This window comes from Numida meleagris, chromosome Z (genome assembly GCF_002078875.1).
Source record: "Numida meleagris isolate 19003 breed g44 Domestic line chromosome Z, NumMel1.0, whole genome shotgun sequence".
Lineage (NCBI taxonomy): Eukaryota > Metazoa > Chordata > Aves > Galliformes > Numididae > Numida > Numida meleagris.
Window position 1 is genome coordinate 16705058 of NC_034438.1, and position 23633 is coordinate 16728690.

Here is a 23633-nt window from a genome sequence, read left to right on the forward strand (position 1 = left end):
TTTCCTTTCCTTTCCTTTCCTTTCCTTTCCTTTCCTTTCCTTTCCTTTCCTTTCCTTTCCTTTCCTTTCCTTTCCTTTCCTTTCCTTTCCTACCCTTCATTTCCCCCTTCCCTTCCTTTTCCCCTTCCCTTCCTTTCCTCCTTCCCTTCCTTCACTCCTTCCCTTCCCTCCTCTTCCCGGGACGGAGGCAGCCCGCCGGATACTGAATGCACAGCTCCTCACCACTTGGGGCAGCAAAATCCAGTTCCTCAACTGGTTTTGTGGCAGGGAAAAGCATCTCTCTGTCACTCCAGGCTGCTCAATGAAGGCAAATTTAAAACTATCTATCTACACAACTAGAGTAAGTCAGCATTATTTCTAGGACTGATCAAATTATGTGGGGGAAAAAAATAGACTATTTCAGAGAAAACAACAATAACAGCTAAGAGAACGGAAAATTAAGATTTAAATAAATTTTGGGAGAGGAGTAGAATAAGATGCAGTAAAACACATATAGAACAATGCTGCAGAAAAGGCAGATCAATAACTAATTTCCTGTAGTTCAACCTGTTAGGATTCCTCTGAATGTGAAGTTTGCCCAGACCAAACTACAATCAGTTTTAGGAGTGACTTTGAAGGAATATAAAACCCCAACCACTTCTCTTGATTTGCAGTCATCAGAACCAGGGATGAAATCTGAGACAGAGGTTAAACTGATCCAAACCTCCCCTCACTGGGTTCAGTTCTCACTCTGAGATGGCCACAGGCTGAGGGTAGTACGCTGGGCCTCCCATGTACTATGAAGCTTCTGTGTTCAGCAGATGAAAACCCTGACACTGACAGCAGGTGCTGCGTGCAGCAGCAGTAATACCATGATGACCAGCCCTGGTGAAACACAAGCTGCTGATGCAGTTCTTTGATCAGTATCAGTACAGGGTAAAATTAGCAGACTTCCACAGCTAGGCAGGGAAGGAATGTGAGGTAACATCTTGGCTGGAGTGAGCCGATGCTTTCAAAAGATGTTAAATGATGGTAAAAGAAAGCCCTGTGTTAATATGTGCACTCAAATGGGAAGAAATGGAGATAAGAAGAAAAATTCAAGCAAAAAAAAAACCCAGGTGCCAGACAACACTAAGAACAGTAATGAAAGCAAGCAGTGGGTCTGTAGCATCTCAATGAATTGCCCACATCATCTGACACAACAATCATTGAGATGTTACATAGACTTCAAACTAAGTCAGAGAAATAAGTTAGAACTCAATGCCCAACCAGGTGTTGGTGGAGGGTCAATAGCGACCATCAAGGCACGTGAAGGCGTCAGTGCCTTCAGGAAAAAGACAACGGGTAGGAAGAGGTGAACAGTCAGAGTGTAGACCGCTGGCTTTCTTTCTAATGGTGGCACAGAGGTGACCCACTGGGAAACATCCTCACCACATCTGTGTCATCTCCTAACTCTGGATAACTCAAGGCCTGATGGCATAAACCTTCCTTCTCACAACACCCTGGGAGTGAAATACAGCCTCTGGGGAGCTGCATGGATCTGGCCAGACCTGGTGGAGCACCGACACCTTTGTGAGGCAGCGCACATGTCTGAGTTGCCGCTACTGCAGGTACCTAGGAAAAAGCACTGAGGGATTTAATGAAGGTTTTTTTTTATCAATAAGGAGATGTTACAAAACCACAACCGTATTTCCATCTTTGTAAGTTGCTCTGAAATTAAGGCCTTCTATTTAGTTCCATGGGAACTAAAACAGATACAAAGAGCATAATAATACTGTTTGATAGAGCAAATTCTCAGCTATAAAACAATATTTTTCAACACTGTCACCACCATTAGTTGTGCATTTTCACCAGCAATGAACAAGAGCCTGTAATGCCACGCTTGTAACAGTCGGCACCAGCAGAGGTGACCCACTGTCACTGTTGCCACTGCTGAAACACACAACCCACCATCTCACTGTGCTCACATCCACTGCTTGGGCTCCATCAACTTCCACCCCTTCACTTCATGATTCTATGATTCATACACTTCCACATCAGATGCCATTCTGTCAGATTGCCCCTCTGCTGTCATCTGTCAAATGGCAACAAAATAAAACAGAATCAAAGAATCACAGAATCGTTAAAATTAGAAAAGACCTCTAAGATCAACAAGTCCAACCATCACCCATCCCCATCATGCTCACTAACTACATCCCTCAGTGCCACGTTTACACGGTTCTTGGAAACCTCCAGGGATGGTGACGTCCCCACCTCCAGTTGAACTACAGCAGTAGAGGTTCAGTCTCTACCATATCACCACCATCTGCCTGCGACATCGTGGGCCAAAAAAATAAACAAGGAGACATTATTTTCAGAGCATCCCTTTTAACTATGTTCATAACTTAAAAGAGAGTACATCGCATCTCCTGTTCTCAGTCTCTACTGTTAACACTGAGAGGACCAGAAACAATTCCCTGAATCAGCAAAGACGCCGGTCTTCGCACAACGCCTCCCGGGCACCCGCGCGCCGGCTGGACAGAAGGGGGCGGGCGGGAAGGGGCGGGTCGGGCCCATCGATGGGGGCGGCCGCTCTGCGCTCGGCTCCTCCGCCCTGCCTCTCGGCTCTGGATTAGCGAAACTGGCGACGTGGGACGGTCTCCGGCCCGGCCCCGCGCCCTGCCTCGCCCGCTGGGGTGAAGCCGGGACTCGCCGCCCGCCGGCCGAGCTGCACCGCACGGTACCGCACGGCACCGCACCGCACCGCAGCGCGCCGAAGAGCCGGGGGCCACCGCACCGTCCTACGGGCGGGACGCGTAGCCGGCGCCGGGCTGTGGCGGCGCGCTCCTCCCGCAGCCCCGCGGGCGCGGAGCGGTGAGAGCCGGCGGCGGGTCCGTGTCCGGGTCCTGGTCCTCGGGGCGACGGGCGGACGCTCGGCGGGGCCATGGCGCTGCGCGCGCGAGCGCTGTACGACTTCAGGTCGGAGAACCCGGGGGAGATCTCGCTGCGGGAGCACGAGGTGCTGAGCCTGTGCAGCGAGCAGGACATCGAGGGCTGGCTGGAGGGCATAAACAGCCGCGGCGACCGCGGCCTCTTCCCGGCCTCCTACGTGCAGGTGATCCGCGCCCCCGCCGCCGAGCCGCCGCCCCCCGCCCGCTACGCCAACGTCCCCGCCGGGGGCTTCGAGCCGCTGCCGCCGCCCGCCGCCTTCAAGCCGGCCGCGCAGCAGCCCGAGCCCTTCCCTCTGCCGCCCGCCGCCGCCGGCTACCCCTTCCCGCCGGCCCCCTACGGCGGCGCCTACCAGCCCAGCCAGGGCAGTGATGACGACTGGGACGACGACTGGGACGACAGCTCCACGGTGGCGGATGAGCCGGGCGCCCTGAGCGGCTCCTACCCCGACTACGAGGCGGCGGGCGGCGGCGCGGCGCCGGGCCGATACCGGCTGTCCACGCGCTCCGAGCTGTCGCTGGGCTCCCGCGGCGGCGGCCACCCCGCGGGACACCCGCACCCGTCCGGCGGCGGCGGGGCCAAGAGCTCGGCCACGGTGAGCCGCAACCTCAACCGCTTCTCCACTTTCGTCAAGTCGGGCGGGGAGGCCTTCGTGCTGGGCGAGGCGTCGGGCTTCGTGAAGGATGGAGACAAGCTGTGCGTGGTGCTGGGCCCCCGCGGCCCCGAGTGGCAGGAGAACCCCTACCCCTTCCAGTGCTCCATTGAGGACCCCACCAAGCAGACAAAATTCAAGGGCATGAAGAGCTACATTGCCTACAAGCTGGTGCCCAGCCACACCGGGCAGCAGGTGCATCGCCGCTACAAGCACTTTGACTGGCTCTACGGGCGCCTGGCTGAGAAGTTTCCTGTCATCTCCGTGCCCCACCTGCCCGAGAAGCAGGCCACCGGCCGCTTCGAGGAGGACTTCATCTCCAAACGTCGCAAAGGCTTGGCCTGGTGGATGGACCACATGTGCAGCCACCCCGTGTTGGCACAGTGTGATGCCTTCCAGCACTTCCTCACCTGCCCCAGCACTGATGAGAAGGCCTGGAAGCAGGGCAAACGCAAGGCCGAGAAAGACGAGATGGTGGGTGCCAACTTCTTCCTGACCATCAGTGTCCCCACTGGCCCTGGGGCTGTCCTGGACTTGCAGGAGGTGGAAAGCCAGGTGGATGGCTTCAAAGCCTTCACAAAGAAGATGGATGAGAGCGCCCTGCAGCTCAATCACACCGCCAATGAGTTTGCCCGCAAACAAGTCACTGGTTTCAAGAAGGAATACCAGAAGGTGGGGCACTCCTTCAAGTGCCTCAGCCAAGCGTTTGAGCTGGACCAGCAGGCCTTCTCGGCTGGCCTCAACCAAGCTATAGCCTTCACTGCAGAAGCCTACGACACCATCGGGGACCTGTTTGCAGATCAGCCTCGACAGGACCTAGATCCTGTGATGGATTTGTTAGCACTCTATCAGGGGCATTTGGCCAACTTTCCAGACATCATCCATGTCCAGAAAGGTAACATCCGTATATATTTTATAAAATGGTAGTTTTACAAATTGGTGGTGTGCAGACAGGTGTAGGAACCATCAGCTAAACGTGCTGCATCTGTCTTGCTGGCTTTGGGTTAAACGTTTCCGTGTTTACTCAGGTAAGCTGTTGCTAAAAATACCCAAAACACGTCAGTGACAGCTTTCATTCTGTGCCAGAGGTGCAGACTTTGTTGGGAATTTTATTGGTCAGAGGTTACTGAGTTTGGCCGCGGGTTTCTGAAAGAGTCCACATCTACCTGTATGGCTGATACATTAAAGATCAATGAGCTTGTTTAGAAGCCCCGATATGAAAACATCTCTTTCCGTTTGATGTAAGTTAGGTATCTTAGATCTCCAATCTAGCAGATAATAAATCAGAAGCAATCTGAATATGCAAATACTCCAGCTGACCACCTAGTTTCAGGTGCACATGGCGTTATTTGCTTTTTGCCGTGTCAGACATTCAGGTCAGATGTTTAAAGCTGTTGGTATTTGTCATTTCATGCATTAAAACTCTCTTCATGCCTTTGTGAGGATAATGATCAGTGTCCGTAGTTGGAGTTTTTCGTACTTCATCTTAATTATCATGGAAAAAAATGTTGCTCGCCTGTTACCCTTTCAGCGACTTTCTGGCTAAATCTTGCTCCTGAAGTTCACATTGCTGTTTGTTTAACACTTTGTGATCCACTCAAGGGAAAGAAACACCAAGAATGAAAGAATCGACTGCTGGATAACTAGGGTCACTTGTTCAGAAAACAGAATCTTGGAGCACTGAATATGTGTAGATGATATCCCCGGTGTGAACTTCATGCTATTCATATGTTTGTCACCATTGTGAGAAGAAGAGTCCATCATTCATTCTTCTTGCTGTTATATTCTTGACCTGTGGCTTTCAGCTCAAAGATCAGAGGTACAGAGACTTAGAAAAACATCACCTGTGATGTAAAGAAATTGGCATGCTTAATAGTTACATAGCAACATGTGAGAGCTTCTTTGCAGGAATGTAATTTGTGGATTTGTAAGTGTTGGTCTGTATCCTGAGAGGCAGAGCTTTACCTGTGGCCCATGGTGAATCAGTCTCTCTGGCCTTTATGGGACTTTTTCAAGTGCTAGAAATCTGGAGTTTTGTGATATAATGATTGGAAGGCTTTTTTCAGCAGTTCACAGAGGCAGGTTTTCTGGTGGCATGCATTATTGCTGGGGAAATCTGAGGAGGAAGAGTTGATAAAATGTATGCAGTTTGTTGTTTAAGAAAGCAAGTATTTCATTTAAAAGCACATGCATTAAGTTCAGATTTTCATTCTCCTGTTGAATCTTGAAAATATTGAGTGGAAACTTCAATAATCCCAACATTTCAAAATAGAAAACAGAAGAGTGAAATCTGACCTTTCATGATTTGTTGTGCTAGGTGGTATGGCACTGTATTCTGATAACAGCTCTTAAATATTTTAAATTTGGAGAGAAGGATGATCTTGGCAATGTCTCATGTTTGGGAGTAGACTACTTTAAAGTGAAATCTCAAATAATGGTAGGATTGTCCGTAAGTTTCTGGAAGGAATCAAAGGGAAAGATTATTTTATTGGGTGGAATAAAAGAGTAGATGACATATACTAATTGAATTTATATCCCAAAGTTGTAAGACTGTAGAGGTTCACACTGTAGTATTTTTGGAGGCTTTACTTTGAGAAGAGAACGGTGAATAATAAGATTTGTGCTTGACTCAATCCGCATTTCCTACAGATTGCACATTGCTGTTTCTTTTTCAGTTCTGTTTGAATTTAAACTTACTGGTTATGTTTACCTTATTAAACCAGGGAAAATTCATCTAAATGAGCTTCCACCAGAGCAGTACATGAGTGTGACATATGTTGAGTTGATTTTGTGCCAGAAGACTGTCCTGGAGCTGGCTGGAGGAGCATACAGCCAGTTTGTGTGCATGTGTTAATGCTCTATCACCTCTGGGCCAACACTGCCTTCAACAGAATGTTGTCCCTTGTTCATATTTGTGATTAGAAAATAGCTTGGGTTTGAAAGGTTGGTCTTCTGGGTGTCCATAATCACCACACGAGTAGGGTTAGAGCCGGTTATGTGTATGTTGTTGTTGTTGTTGTTCTCTGTATGAGAGATAAATTAAAGGAAAATCAAGTAAAAATATTTTTTATCCAGTTTATTGCTGTTTTATTACTCTTAAGAATTACTTGTAACAAGGCTGTAAACTCAGATGAAAACACAAACCATTTGGCCTTCTTGCAACATAAGACCTTTCTTTTAAATTTATGACCTGGGATGGTTGCCAGTATTTGAGAGCTATTATTGTCTTTATGGATCAAACAAAAATCTATTGGTGATAATAGATGAGCTGAAAACAGAGTCGTGTCCTTCTTTCAGTATTTTATTTTCTATTGTACAATATTTCTGCAGTAAAATGACCCAAAGGTGACCTCTGAGGTTGTACATGCAGCAGCCTTTTGGTTGATACAATGGCAACATGGGCTTGGCTGTAGAAAGAAGTTATGAGTGCTCCTCTTTTTTCCCACATAGTACAAATGTATCGTTCATTTCTGGTGAAAACTGAAGGCATTTGCAGATTCTATTTCTGTGTTCCTTTGGACCTAAGAAGGGCTAAAAAGAAAGGCAGCTATGCCCAAATTATATCCTGTCTGTGAGTAGAATATTAGACTGTCTTGTCTTATTAAGGGTTTGATTTACTGCAGATGAGCAGCTGCTTGATGTGATTTGGAAGTGTTTTGAGCTGTGAACTGAGAAGTCTGCATGTCTGGGGTGTTTAATTTCTACAAATTTTCTTCTGCAAGAAGAAGGCCAAACAACCTGAACTAGAGGCAAGAATCTTCCTCCATTTGGTCTTTATGTATTCTTCTAGAATTAAGAACCAAAGCCACAAAAGCCCACTGTTGCTTTGTCTATGTATCATCAGGTAAATATATTAGCCATTGTGCTTGTAACTGCTTAGAGATCCAGGTCTTTCTACATCCTGTGTTGAGTACATAATGCGTGATGTGAAACGTGCAGAAAGGGATTGTCATTTTGGTTACTTTGGTGTAAACATGAAAACCAATGGACCACTGGAATATTTTCAAAGTTTTTATTACTACTATTTTAAGTATTCAGTGAAATGGCAATAGCTTTAGTAGGATATTTTTAAAGGCTCCTCTTTCTCTATGTCCTTGTTGTTGAATTCCCAGTATTTAGGAATTTTCTGTGAGGGAAGGAGGAGTTAAATTTCCTTCTCCAAAAGAAACGGAGGAGGGATTTGAACTTCTTTCTCTCATACTCCACCTGAGGACCAGCTTGGCAGCTCTTTATAAGAAAGCATATCCAGTTTTGTGTGTGCTCCAGTGCAGGTCTGAAGGTTCATTGGATTTAGCCCTACAGTGAAGAACACAGTGGGATGGAAGTCCCACAGTTCCATCTGGAAGTGCTCAGAAAGAACTTCCCAGTGGGACTGGAAACAGACCATTTCAGTCCCAAGACGCAGATTCCCTATGAACAAGTTGTTGAGATACATTTTATTTGGAAAAATGAGCTCTTATGGGAAAACTGGCATTTGTAGGAGTAGATGATAGCAGAGTGCGGTATCTGAGCATCTAAGCACCCAAATACTCCTAAAAATCTAGTCCTCAGACCCTCATAGGAAAGTTTGTCTAGCATGCTTATGTGAAATATTCCTGTGCATACCTGTGTTTTTTGGAATGGAAGATGCAAATAGTTAGACGGATATACTTGTACTCAGTTTTCTTTTGCCTCTGGCAAAACGTTTGTAAAGGGGAATATTAAGTTCAGTAGGCTTGAAACTAATCTGCGCCTTCGCTTGTCATTTTCTTTTTGCAGAACTAGTGTGTCTTTCAAGAATTAATCATAGAATCGTAGAATGGGCTGGGTTGAAAAGGACCTCAAAGATCATCTAATTTCAACCCCCCTGCTGAGTGCAGGGTTGCCAACCACTAGACCAGGCTGCCCAGAGCCACATCCAGCCTGGCCTTGAATGGCTCCAGGGATGGCGCATCCACAACCTCCTTGGGCAACCTGTTCCAATGTGTCACCACCCTGTGCTTGAGGGTGGCAATAATACGTTCAGTTGCTTTAGTCTTGAGAAGAAAAGCATCCTCCCATCTTTATTTCTGTCTTTTTAAGGTCTGCTTGTGGAAATTCCCTAGGCAGTTTTGGCAAAATAATTCCTAAACAGTAATTGCTATAGCTTCACTCATCTGATGAGATCTCCTGACTTCCATAATCTTCAGCATAAATGCTCACTGCAGGCTGGTGCAAGTTCAGGTTCAGGAAATGTATGCACATGTAAGAATTTGAATGGTGTTTGTGTGTATACTGTCGGTGTAGTGCATTCTTGTCTGGCTGTCTCATTGTGATACTTGCTTAATGAGAGTAGAGAAGTTATGGGGGTTTGTTTGTTTGTTTGTTTGTTTGTTTCCAATTCTCTATGAGTAATTAGACCTTTTTTTTAAATTTATTTCTGAAATTGGAAGAAACACTGGCTAGCTTTATGTTTCATCTCTGCTTTCCAGAATCCTTCTTTATCTTGTTTTCTGAACACTAAATAAACTTCTGGTTACAATTTTTGCAAAAATGTACTTGAAAAAGTGGTGTATATACTCTCTAAGATGTAGGCAGCACATCAAGATCTAAAATAATTATTTTAAAAATATCTGAATGACACATTACTTCTTGATCACTGTTTGTGAAAACTAAAATAAAGCAAATGTCCTTATGTGCTTGAAGCAAATTCAGTTCTACACATTGGCTCTATAAATGTGCTGGGTGTTGTTTTAGAGTAACTTAGAAAATTTGGGGTGAAAAAACATTCCAGCTGTTAATGCATTGGAATTTCAAGTGGGGAAGAACCCCAAACAACACTGAAGCCTGGAGTTCTCTGTGATGTTTTCAGCAGTTCTTATGGGAGGAGGAGGAGAGGGAAGATGGCTTGGTGTCAAAATTCATGCCCAGTATTTAATTACACAATGTAAAAGCAGTGCCCTTCTCTCTTGCTTGCTTTCTAGCCCATTAAATTTGTTGTAGCGACTTGTTCTTTTCTCTGTCTCTATTTTCCTTTTATCCACCTTTTTCTGTCTCTCCCACAGACACATATACCTTGCATGGAATTCAGCTCAGTTAACTTCACTGCCTGAAAGCTGGGCATGTAATCCTAGCCAGATGACCCCTATAACAGTAAAAGAGATGGATGCCAGTGTTTCATGTGCTTAAGGACTTGATGAAGAATGGATTGTCTTAGGATGGCTCTCTCTCTCAGCTTCCCCATTGCTGTTACAAGAGAGATGTGGCATTTGTATACTTGTTGCCTGAATCACTCAGTTTCAACCTTCCAGTGCTTGAAAGCTGCCCAAAGGAAATAAATGTTTAGATGGCTAAACCCTGAAAGAATCCTCACATTTAGTACCAGCGTAAAGTTACAGTTTCCTTGGTGTGTGTAAATTACAGAAGCCAACAATGGGCAAGACTGAAATTGATCAATGCCCTTATTTGAAGGGGCTTAAACAGAAATCAGACTTCTGTGTCCTATCTGCCAAAAAGTTGCATTGGTCTTTTTAAAGTATTGTTTGTTTGCTTATTTTTTCATTTTTCCTTCCTCTCCGCTACCTCTTCTTACCTTATCTTTCTTAGTGAGCAAGATTGGTGCAAGTAAGAAGTTTCTCTTTCCCGGTAGCTTTTGGAACCTCCTAGCTTGGTATCATTCAAGTTTGATGATTGCAAGACATTTCAAGAATGATAAAATTCCAGCGATTATTTTTTAGCAAACAGCTGGTAGCAGGGGAAGGACTGCATGCATTACTGCACATTCCCAGGTCTGCATGCTGCAGGATGGCTATTTAATACCAACAGGCTGGAAAAAATGATGACCAGAGCTCACACTTTAAGTTTGGACAGCAGGCAGTGGAGTCTCTTTGAGTTCTTGCTCACCATAAGCATTAGAGCTTTGTCTACTGGAAAGACGTGGAGAACAGCTAGAGAGTATCAGGGCAATGAGGAAATTAAAGCAGAAATTGTTTTGTAAAAGGAGGAAGCAACTTTATTTCAAAGATTGTGTAGTAGCTTTTCATCTTGAAGTTTCTAAGAGTCTAGATGGTAAGAAAGGATTTGTTGTCCTCCTACAGCTGGGAGATTTTCATGTCATGCTAGAAGGACTTCTGTGAAGACAGAGATTACCAGAGTTGGTATACAGAAAACAGAAAGCAAGTCCTAGAGCTCTTCCAAGTCTTTGTAAGCGCATTATCAATACCAAACAAGCTGGCTGATTTTTCTATTTTGTAAGTCACCTTTGAAACAAGGACACGTTTCAGCCTTTCCAACATCTTTTCCATGACTTCATCGTTAGACTTTGTTTGAACAGTTAAAATGCCAAGTTAATGTGTGCAGACTGTATAAACTCATCCAGATGGTACCTTACTTATTTTGAATTGCCTCATTCAAACAGCAAAAATTGGAAATTTTAAGTAAAAAAAAATGAAATCACATTTGGCTTAGCCCCCAGAGCATTTGCCTTATCAACAGGCGGGAGCAAATAAATAGCAAATCCTTTCTACACAGTCTTATGTATATCCTTCATGAAGGCCATGAAGGTGAACTTCAATAAAATTTATTTTAAAAACATTAAAAATGCATTTTAAATTTTTGAGTGAGTGCCTCATGAAATCGGTGACAATATGTGTAACTTAACAATCTGCTCAGGTCTTGTTAGTGCCTTTGGGCTGTCCAGCCTGTTTTGGGTAGATATATATCACATGTGGGCAACTTGTCTAGTTGTGACGAGCTAAGGTGCCCTTTTTATGTCTGCATGGAATGTGAAAAGCAATGTGAAAAGCAGATTAATGCTTTGGTTTGCCTTGGCTGTTTGTATTGCAAGAAGGAGTCTTCCTTGTTTCACAGAGATGCTGCAGCATTCAGGTTTCTAAGAGAGAAGATTTAAATGCACTAGGGAAAAATGGAGCAGGATCTGCATTTGATTTGCATCTCCGCTCTTTTCTTATGATGTTATGTGAAGTAGCCATGCATGTTATATTTGCTCATTCTAGGACAGCTGTGGAACTATGCAGATGATGGTGGGCAATCAAACACCATGAATTGTGCTTACTTATAGCATCTCTTTTGTCTGTTTGGAGAAAAACATCCAAAAGCGGGTCTTTCAAAGTAGAAATAAGAGAATAGGTGACATCTGCATTTATACTTCTCTTGATAATGTTGTAACACAGGTATTGATATTTTTTGTAACCTATATTCTCCTTTCCATATATATCCCATAAAATTCAAGACAATTTTGAAGCTACTATTTAATATTGTGTTGTTTATATCAGCTTTTTCAATACCTTGTATTCGTCTTTTGTAGATTTGGAGTGCTTGTTGTCACTCACAAATGTAATAATGCTTAAATTCACTAAAAAGTTTCATCTCAGTACTTCTGCAAGTTGCAGCTGCTTACATTTTTAAGTGCCTGCCCTGAAACTGTTCAGTTGCACAATGTTACTTTTTGAAGGGCAGATTGCATTTCTGACAACCAGCTTGATTTTACAGTTCACATCTTTCTGTACTTTTAGCATCAGCTGAAGTGCTGTGAAAGTAAATCTCCTTTAATTGGAGATAGCTTGTACTTTCCAGCAGTTCTGTCTTTGAACTGGGTAAAACCTGTGTTAAGGAATGTTTGCCCCTCCAGCTGTGATGCCAAGTGCTCTGTTTATGATAGTGGAAAGTAGTGGACACCATTTAGCTGGATTAAATTTCTGCTGACAGGCCTTCTCTCAGGCATCATTATAGGTAACATATAGTCAGAATGAACACTTGCAAGCTCGTGCTGCAGTGCTAGAGTATGGTCATTCATTTGCTGAAAATGCTGTCTGCATACAATACACCTGTTTATTTTAAAATTGCTACGTCCAAGCTTTAAAAAAAAACCTTTCAAAAAGTTTTGCACAATTCTTACCTAGCAGCGTGTGTTCTGTTAATGCGATTGTGCAGAGTGGTAGATACTTGTAATTCAGATGCGTTTGTGTCCTTTATTTTGCCATCTTGCTCTCACCTCCTGTTACCAACCTTTTTAAAGGCAAACTGTGGCCTGTGGCTTCTTTAGTGCCCTGCCTGGCCCAGTGTAGCATCCTTGCCGGCGCTGCTAGTTTTATCTGGGGAACTGTAGAGCCAGTGTGCACCTTGCCAATGTGATCATGTCAACATTTTGGAGACTCGGAACACGCCCAGGTATGATAGCAATCCTTGCTTCACTGGATAAATAGATGGGCATACTCTTCCTATATGTGCACATCCATTTGCAGCTATATGCGCAATAATCTAATCAGATCTTAAATATGGCATAGTATTTTTTTTAAGATTGCAGTTAGACGTGTAGTATCCATTAGCACTGTTATTTCTTTAAAATTGAGTGACATTTGACACTGTGCATTCTAACACCATCATTAATCAGTTTTGTAGGAATTAAATCAATGTGCATGCTAAAACTACCAAGGACTGGAATTTGTCAAGTTTCTGAAATCCATGGAAAAAGACTGCTTTATTTTTTGCATGATATCTGCATTGTAAAAAACAGAGCATGGTTTTATATGAACTGAAGAATACAAGTGAGTGACAGCTTTCAATGAGCTTTGCAGCAGGGTACCTAGAAGAATGAATGGTTCTGTCTGACATTAATGCCACAGTCAGTCGGCTTTAGCCTAGACATTAGCAGAACCCTGTAATTTGTGATACTAAATTTATGGGACAGTGTTATTCGACTCTGATTTTTTTGAGCAATGGGCAAAGAAGTAATAAAAAATAATTCCTGCTTATTCTAGCTGTTGTTAAGCTGCATTTTCTAAAAGCATTAGAGCCACTTTCCCATATCTGTACAAACCCCTTTAATACTAAAGTAATTGTCATTTTAAATATTTTGCTTTTACATTTCTGACTTACTTTTAGGGTGAAAAATAGAATCTCCTTAAAAGAGGTTTCCTCCATTAATGAGAAGAATATCATCATTAAATTAGGAAGCTTGGTTTTTGAAAACTATTTGTGTTGACACTTTCAGAAAAGACAAGTGACTCCCTCGTTTTGCCTTTGATGTTGAAGATTGCTTGCTTTTTTTGCTGCATTTTCCCTGTGACCTTCTTTTATGCAGTTAAGTCTGTACTGGAGGAGGCTTCTGCATTTAATTTCAGGGGAATTCCCATTATACTGCCTTCCATTCTAAATCTCGGCCAGAAAATGTAAAGAATTTAAAGAATCTTAATGTAGGCTCCTTTTGTTAATCTGTGCTCACAGCATTCTTAAGCAAATAATCTGTCAGTGTAATAAAATCTCAGTTCTGCTATGTGTTATTTCATCATTTTGATTTGAACCAAGAGAGGGAAGTTTTGGGGCTTGCTTCGGAGCGGGATTCCACATGAGGAGTAATCCCATCTGGTGCTGCTGCTCCTTCCCATGTGTTGGAGCTCATAATGGCGTAGCCATGGCTGAGCTGAGTAGAAGTACAGAGCCATCAGTAACGCTAAGCTCGATGGGCTCCCTCCCCTCCAGGCCCAACATGGCGCTCTATGGAGTAACTCATGGTGGTTGTCCTCATGCAGTGGTGTAAGCAGGATGGCCATGTAGGTGGCTCAGCTCAGCAGCCATCAGCCTGATGACGGGAGACTTGTTCCTTCCAGGGTTGTTTGTTTCAGGAGAAGAGTAAATCAAAGCTGCACCTGCACATGTGTGGGCTGCCCAGGGTTTGCTGTTGGTCTTTCAGCAGAGAGCTGTAGTTAAAAAAAAAACTCATTATAAGGTTCCATGGTAAGGAAGGAGTAAACTCATTTCTAGTTACTTTTTCTGCTTTTGCATCCTTCTATGAAAGCCACTGAAAGCAATGTGAGGTATGTTATTTTCTCCTCTCTTTTTGGAGATTATGTCTCGTAATAAAAGTAAAGCAAAGGGAGTTGGTAGTGTTCGAAATTCTTCCTTCAGTAGTGAGTAGCGTGCTTTAAAGACCACTGTAGATGCCCCTGTTGGGCAGTTTAACATGATGGGCAGCCAAATGTCATGGAAACACATGTTATTTTGCCTCCTAGTAAGTGATGCACCAAATCCTATTTTTTTGTTTGCAGACAGTTGGAAGATTAAAAAGCAAAACTGAATGTATTACACAGGTCATTGCATTGTCACAGGATTTCTCAGATAAAACTGCTGAACGATCCTCTTTGTTAAGTCCCTAAGTTTCTGTAAAGAATACAATGTTTTCTGACTTCGGCTTTCTTCCCTCATGAGGGAGCCGTCCTTCAGAGGAACCTTTGTACTTTGACACAAATTCTTGGGGGAGGCTGTCTCACCGAAGCTTATTGGCCAGAGGACTTCTCAAAGGAGGCATTCAGGAGCCTGCTGCTCTTTGTTTGTGCCACGCTTACCATTGATTGAAAGGCCAGAACAATCACCCTCCCCAGATTTTTCCGCTCTGCCATTTTTATGGCTGCTGTCTTTCACAGTGCCATTTATGAATGGGATAAATGTGGATTTGTGTTTGGGGTGGCTGGTGTCCACGTGCTGCATTCCCATCACAGTTTCTCACCTGCGGCAAGGCCAGCAGCTCCCGCGATGCCAGGGCTGGATGGTGAAAGACAGAGCAGCACGCGAGGAGCAGCATGTGGCTTTTTCCCCCAGCTACATTGAATATATATTTCAGGAAACTCTTCTCTGAAATGTGTCAAGAAAAACCACAAGGCTAACTTCTTTCCTCCTATATCTTCTTTTATTCTTTTTGTGTTTTGGGTTTTTTTTTTTTGCAATATTTCTCTAGGATGGGGTATAAAGTAAAGAATGACAGAAATGTAGTGTTTGAAGGAAGGTTTTGTACTATCATAACAATTTACACGGATGTCAGTTACTTGTGAAAGAAATCTGTTTGTTTCAGTTTAGCATAGAATCACAGAATCCTAAAGTTGGAAGGGACCTTTAAAGATCATCTCATTCAACTCCCCTGCAATGAACAGGGGGGCACCTATAGTTAGATCAGGTTGCTTAGAGCCTTGTCCAGCCTGAGCTTGAGCGTCTCTGGGGATTGGGCACCTGTCACCTCTCTGGATAATCTGTTCCAGTGCCTCATCACCCTTGTTGTAAAAAACTTCTTCTGTATATCCAATCTAAATCTCCCCTCCTTTAGTTTGAAAATAATTCATCACTAAGTGAAGGAAATATTTGAGAATATGTAATTACCATTCTAGTATCTTAAAAGTTAACTTCCTTTCTTCTACAGTCTAGGTAAATTTTTAAGTTTAGTATTTTGGACTAAGGTACTGCAGGCATTGATACATTGGTGATGCACATTCTGGACAGTGACTATGAGATGCAGACCTCCCTAACTTCCACAGATCCTCATTGCCTCTGCATGTGTTGCGTTTTAGCCATCTCACCTCAAATTGCAAGGCCATAGGCAGTACTGCTGTATGAATTTAGATCAATGCTATTTAGATTGCAATTTCTTAGATCTTTTTCAGAAAAAAGAGAGACAGTTTTGAGAAGTATCAGTAATGACTGCTTCTATTTTCGAAGAATTGAGCAAGCCCAGCCATGAAACAGATGTCCATCATACTAAGCACTGTACAAATACAGAGCAAAAAGGTGAACCTGTCCCAGAGAATTCCCTTCCTTGAGGCTTCTCTTCGTTTGGATTCATGACTCCAGGTGCTGATGGAGTTTCCCTGCTGTCTGCTGCATGTAGAGGAATTCGCGTGCTGCTTCGAGGAGTGGAGGTTGGCCATGGGAAGTTGTTTTCATGAGCTCTGACCCCTGAGACTTCTGCATTCTGGTAACAGTGCAGGCTGCAGCCTGGGTCAGCATTGTGTATGCTAAGCATGGAGAGCCAGGCTATGGCTGGCTGCGGGCAGCTGTTCGTATGCCATTTGTTGTTACCCATTCCCCATGGATAAATGAAGGCTTAGAGACACGTATACCTCCATGTGATATGATCCGCATTTTCCCTTTGGTGCTTACACATGCTTACAGAATGGTGGACATGCTCATGTGTAGGTCTGAACCAATCCTTGGTTGACTGCTCACAGAATCTCAAAGCATTTTTGAGTGTGATAAAACTGCAGTTGATTGGAAAATATAATGTTTGACCCAAACCAGTGCTCTCCAGTTGAAGTTTTTTTTTTTTAATTTTTATTTTCCTGAAAGTATTTGATTTCTTCTGCCTGATTGCGATCTCATGCTTGCATGACCAACTTCCTTACTCAGTACACTTCTTTTTTGCCTAGTAACTCCTCTGCGTTTATTTAAATTGCTGTTTGTATAGCGTGTTTCACAGCTTGGGTCTATTTATTTCTAGCAGAATCTTTGTTGTCTCTGTCCTCATGGCTGCTAGCACATTGCTATAAGCGTTCCTTGTTAAACACATTCATATCATCTAGTGTTGTCTAATCTCATACTTCAAAGCAGGTACCAAAACCTGTGAGTTTCTAAAAGCCTTAGCAGCATTCAGCAAGCACCACTAGCTGTTTAACATCAGGCTTTGGGGTGATGAGAAACAGCATTCACATCTGCTCTTCCGTAGCTTGAAGAACAGGAATAGACATAGCACAGTTTTTTGCAGTGTCTGCAATCCAAGCTGTTTTTGCTGATTGAAAGGTCGACCTGGTCCCTGAAACCTCCTCTCCTGACAGAAGAGCTTTTAATCAAACAAGAAGGTTTTAATGCACAGGGAAATCCTTACAAGTTTCAGCAAGAGTCAATGAATGTCAGTGAGTGCCATTTTTTCCATATGGAGGAATTCAGTGGCACTTCTTTGTCTGATGCCATTTTGTTGGACTGTCCCTCTGCTGCCATCTGTCACACAGCAACAGAATTTAACGGAACATTGGTGGGAAGGTTCAACCTCTACTGCCATACCACCACCATCTACCTCTAATGTCATGGGCCAACAGAATAAAACAGGAGGCATTATTTTCAGAGCAGCACTCATAAATTAGGAGGTGCCTCTTTTGGTGCTTTTTCCCTAAAATGTGAAAAAGCCTCTTCTAGTGCTGCCAAAATTCTGTTTGTTTGATTTTGTTTGTTTCTTTCTAAATAAACCTTTCTATTTTGGATCGACCAGATCAGCACTTGGTGTTCAGATCTCTGAATCCAAGAACCAGGAGAGCAGAATGGAATACGTGAAAGGGACCTGCTGAGATCATCAAGCCCACCCACAGGGGCTGTTCCCAGCATGCTCGGCCCCAGCCATGGGACCAGGAGGGGCAGGTGTAGGTGAGAGGGTGCAGGAGGAGCTGGCCAGGCCAAGGAAAGGTGCAGATGTTACTGTTAGTAAAGCTGCTTGCAATGCTGCGCAAGCTAATAACACTTTTTTCCAAAGATTTGCTAAACTCAAGCTTGCAAGCTTCAGTAGATGCTGAATTAGTTAAAAATTATGTTCTTTAATGTTTTTATGATTGATTGTTTATGATTGCCTATCTTTTTAAATAAAGCATGGGGTTTTTTCCGTGTTTGGGCAAAGTTCACCGATTCTCCTAAAATAACCTAAATTTTTCCATCTATGCAGTTATCTTAAGGTTAATTTTTATTTTTTAAGGTTAAGGTTTTACTGATAGTACAAGACGATATTTAGAGGTACATGAAGAAATAACAAAGGGAAATCTGTGCTTAAGCGTATGTATAATCTCCAGTTTTAGTCTGCGTAGATTTTAAAGGAAACTCCACTGTAATACCTGCATGAAAACATCTGTGTTATGAGGGCTGTATTAATGTCTGCAAGTTTTCCCTTTGGATTCCTTTCCCTAATTTTTTTTTTTTTTAAATCTTTTTTTTTTTCTTTTTTAGTCGGCAAAAAAGTCATAATGTATACATCTGTAGTCTGGAGGGACTGTTTTGTAATTAGCATGGTTATTATTGATGTAAAATAATCAGAAGATTATGCATAGCCCATGAAATAAGTTATACTTTCAGCTGCTGATGCTGTAAATTTCAGTGTTTTTTCTTCCAGTTTAGTCATTCTAGAAATAACATCTAAAGTTGTTTCCCACATCACAACCAAGGAGTTGTCATATTTACTTAACCAGCTCCATCTGGCTCCCAGTAAATTCCAAATTTCATTTTTTTCACTGCCTTGCACAGATTCCTCCAATGCAAACAGAATGCAGAAGAAAAAAATTGCCAAACTGGTTTTTGTTTGCTGAAATAAATGTTCTTTTTGTAGAAGAGAGGATTCAATATTTTTTACATTGTGTCCTGCCTCACAGATTACTCATTCTTTGAAGGAAAAAACACAATCTTCTGGCACAGAATGATGCCCTGCTGCTTTCCTGTGGAAAGGTTTCTTGGTTTTGTTTTTTGGGCTGGAGATGGTGAGGTCCATGAGCTGTAGCAGCTGGTTCCAAACTTTTAGCTTCCATGCCTGAGGGCCATGGCATCGGGGAAGATGTGGGTGGGTCAAGCTTTGCCAACCACCCTGCAGCATCCTGGGGGCCATTGGTCAAGTACTTCTGTGATGCAGTCTTTGGTCTAAACTTGCTTTGCTTATAATTTTCCTGCCACAGTGGCAGGAATGGTTCCTGTGATCTTGCTGCAAACCAGAGAGTATCTGAAGCCCCTGAAGCACATACCAAGTCTGAAACTTTTTTCCAGGTCCACCATATCATCAGATATTTTAACTTGCCTCTAGTAAGAGTACACAGTGGTCAGGTATTGCAGCTGGCTGCCCAAGGAGGTGGTGGAGTTCCCATCACTGGAGTTATTTAAGGGACATGTGGACATGCTGCTTAGGGACATGGTTTAGTGATGGAACTCAGTGGTTAAACTTAAGGATCTAGAAAGTCTTTTCCCATCCAGAAGATTCTGTGTTTCTGGGACCCTAGGGATGGGAAAAGGTGCAAACTGCACTGGGCTGTGAGAAATGCTGGAGCAATGGGTGTTCAAAATATCTTGTTAAAAGCCGTAAGAAGGAAAGGGTGGAAGACAATGTTACCACAGCAGAGCCATGTTTTTACTGGTGAATAGCGTTTAGAACATAAGGGGATTCAGGCTGATAAGAAGACAAAATTACTCCCCCAGCAGAAATATTGAAGGTTACCCTCCTTAAATAACAGAGGACCCTCTCTACCTTTGTAGCTTGCTGACTCCCTTCACTGAAGGGAGTACAGAAAAGCACTTCAAGTCAGTGTAAAGAGAGTCCTGTCCATGAACTGTAGTCATTTGTATGATATAAAGTGTAATACAAAAGAGGGACTCATTTGAGACATTACAGCTAAAATCATAGAGTCATAGAGCAGCTTAGGTTGGAAGGAATCTTAAATATCATCCAGCTCTGACCCCCATGCTGTGGGCAGGTTTGCCAACCTCTAGATCAGGTTGCCCAGGGCCCCATCCAACCTGGCCTCAAACACCTCCAGGGATGAAAGTTATGACTAATACATATAATGAACATTTTTTGGAGAAGACTAAAGCTGTATTGGCCTGACTATTCTTAGTTTTATGAAAAAATACATAATATCTAAGGAAAATACGTTACTTTTCTGGGAAACAGAGCTCATGAAAATTAATATTTAAGATTCATCTTGGTGCTCACTGTGCACGTTTCGTGATGTTTTTGTGGAATGTGTACTTTAATCAGCTGTTTGGAAGAGGAAGGCTCCTTTGCTCTATTTTTTAGCAGGTCTTACAAGACTGTGTTACTTCTGCCTGAACTTCTGCATCTTTGAAAAAAACTTTTAGATTCTCTAGTAATCAGTAATAACTTGGAGGTATCTGTACTGTAGAAGCAGAATGATGTGTTGTTATTTTGTGTATTCAGATTTCCTTTTGATGTTTCAAAAAGACTGTGAAAGGATTCAACGTTTTGGAAAGACAGATTTCTGAATGATGTTATTTTTCTGGTATTAGTGCAGGCCTAAATCTAGCTTTTCTACCTTTTTTTCTCACTGTCAGAATATTTGTTGATTATTAATAAGTAAACTGAAAGACATGATCTGATTTTTTAAGATTGTGAAATCGGCATGTTTTTCACTTACTGACTTTCGAAAACTGAAGCCTTGCTTTTTTTAAATGATACAATATTCTGTGATTTTTTAATCTGGAAAAGTTCTTTATTCATACACATCAATGCACTCAGAATAGGCTTTATACGCATTCTTGTTATTGAATCACTTTAAAGTACAGCGAAGTGTACACTGTTCTCACAGTTAAACTCTTCTGTTCTCTTCTTTACACAGGAGCCCTCACCAAAGTAAAGGAGAGTAAGCGGCACGTGGAAGAGGGGAAGATGGAGCTCCAAAAAGCAGAGGGCATTCAAGAACGCTGTAATATTATTTCTTTCGCGACCCTAGCAGAGATTAATCATTTCCACAAAATCCGTGTGAGGGACTTTAAATCACAGATGCAGCATTTCTTGCAACAGCAAATACTCTTTTTTCAAAAAGTGACACAAAAGCTAGAAGAAGCTCTTCACAAGTATGACAGCGTTTAATCTCTGAACTTTGAATTGTGGACTTTGCTCAGTATGAACATGACTTAAGCAGCGGAACAAACTCTGCTGCTGTTAAAGAGCTATTACCAGTGGTAGATGTGGTACAAGAATGGCTTGTGTTCACTTGGAATCAGGATTTTCTCTCTGATTATGTAGAAAGGAAACAGTTATAGGGCTATGTAGTAGAAACAGTACCACGCATTATAACTGAGTTATACCGTGTATGCCTACACTACCATTGTAACTTTTTTGAAATAATGAGTATACTATTTGCCTTATTGCTTTTTGAAACATGGTATTTTAGTGCATACTTTGTAGACCTCAAAACCCTTTGGGTCTTTAAGGAAGTTGGCTAGATAAAAGCCTGCTTCAGCTGCCTTTTTACTTTCCTAGATTTGGATTTCCTAAATTCAAACGATTCTCTGTTTACAGACTCCTACTAGAGCAGCTATGTGATTCTGTGCCTTTAGACTCTATTTTTCCTTTTCTAGTAAGTCACATTTTTATGATTGAATGAATGAAGGGTTGATGCCTATGACAAGAACTGATTATGAAACCTCATATTAACTGGAAAGAAATGAGCTGCCATCCAGTTTGCACAGCAAGTACTGTCTTACAAGAAACGTTGGCTCAAAAAGTAGAACTTAAATCTATTCAGACTTTCCCTGAAAGTGGAGACTACTTGTTACATGTACTAGGATGTTAAGCACATATACGACAGTACACCACTGAACCCCCCGTTCAAAAATGAATATTACGCTGAGGGGGATTTTAGTATAAAGCATTACTGTGAGTGGGAATTTGAACTAGCCTAATAACAGTGATGCTTATCATGGGGATATAAATGCAGGCTATGTTGATAGAACTTCTGTGAGTAGAAAATTATTTGCTCATTGTTCAGTTGCTGATTCAGTTTAACTTCAGACTTGCATCTACACTGCCTGTTGTCTAAGTTGGGACTCCACTGTGATTCATTAGTCTACTCTAAGGTTACAGATTTTCAGGGATGTTCAGTAATATAAATGATCTGAAATAAGTCTTGGCTGAACTGACCTGGAAAACAGGTGGCATGTTTATGTTTATAACACTTGTCTTAATTTTTGTATAAATATTTTTGACAAGCAGGGTGCATTTATATATATGTAAACACTATATTTTAAAGAATTTTCTGGCTTATTTCCCTTGAATTAAGTCTGAAGTTTGTGTTTATAACCTATTGGTTCCCTTCTTATAGGTCAGTATCAGAAGGGGTTTTTATTTATCCTATCCTATTCCTCCTAAACAAAAATAACAGAACCTTCCAAGGAGGCAAAATGTTTCTTTTCTTTTTTTTTTTTAATTAAATTTAATCACAGATAGATTAAATGAACAAAAACCTGGAAAAGGAAGTTAAGCAATAGTTACCTTAAAGTACAAATCATTCCTCACCTATGCAGTAGAAATGTCCACTTATTTCACTTGATCATGTTGGTTTCTGTAGCTTTAACCCCACACCTCTGTTTCACAGGAATAAATATGTTGGTGGCTCTGAAAGTTATACCTCCCATTCCATGGAAGCTACAGCAGATACAAAGAGCACAATAACACTATTTGATAGTGTTCTGTAGCTTGGAAATTCCTCTATTTTTCAACACGGTCGTAACTGCTTGCCATGCATTTTCAGTAGCCAGGAATGAGAACCTTCATGCTGCACTCATATACATTGGCACAGAGGTGACCAAATGTCACTGTTGCTATGGCTGAAATGCACCACCCACTGCCTCTCTATGCTTACATCCACTGTTCAGGCTCTATAAACATTCTGCAACCATCGGTGAATGTCAGGGTGCCGTTTTTTCTGCTTGAAGGAATTCAGTGACACACCTTTGCTTCATCCACACTTCCACATCGGACGCCGTTCTGTCAGACTGTCCCTGTGCTGCCATCCTTTGCATGGCAACAACATGCAACAGAACACTGGTGGGAAAGTTCAGCTTCTAGTGCCATACCACCATCACCTGCCTCTGATGTCATGGGCCAACATAATAAAACAAGAAGCATTACTTTTGGAGCAGCCCTCATATACAAATGTGGTTTTGGTTTTAAGATTCACCCAGAGTGTTTGGCAGATTGCTATATTGACCACTTGCATTCATCAGTGCTCCTAATAGTACCCTAGAAAGTGAAATACAGAATGATGAAGAGGAAAAAAATCACAGTGTTTGTAAAAGAAAGGACAATCAGTGAGGAAGGAATCAATTTGCAGGCTACCAAAAGAGTGCTGCAAGCATCGATGTTGACTGTAACATAAGGACCATAATCATAGGGCTGACTTGCTCTTTATCTTCCTCATGGTATTTCATTCTGTATTCAGAACTCAGCACTTCCTTTAACAGCTCTTCCCGCCACTGCTCCAACTTCCTGAGTCGTTTAATTACCTGAGCCAGCAATGAGCCAGGTTTGAGCTGTTACGTGGCTTATGGCTGCGTAAGCCAGATACTGTTTCATTAAATAATTTTGCAGTAATTAGATCAGACTACAATCAGAGTAATTATGTGTGATGGTATTAAGACCTGATCAGAAATTGATCTTGGTTCAGTTGAAGTATTCTAGGAGGTTAGTATTAACGAAATGTACATGTCCATGGGGATATTAAGCTGTGATATGTATACAACATTATCAGACAGGTACAGTTTTCCCAAATAAACTGTCATGGCCTTCACCTTA

General features: G+C 42.3%; 1 protein-coding gene across 1 annotated transcript; it reads left to right on the plus strand.

Annotated features, from left to right (window-relative positions):
- SNX18 (sorting nexin 18) lies at positions 2864–23633 on the plus strand. Its single transcript, XM_021380562.1, has 2 exons — positions 2864–4454; positions 20674–23633. The coding sequence occupies exons 1-2, from the start codon at positions 2903–2905 to the stop codon at positions 20925–20927; spliced, it is 1806 nt and encodes a 601-aa protein (XP_021236237.1). The 5' UTR covers positions 2864–2902; the 3' UTR covers positions 20928–23633.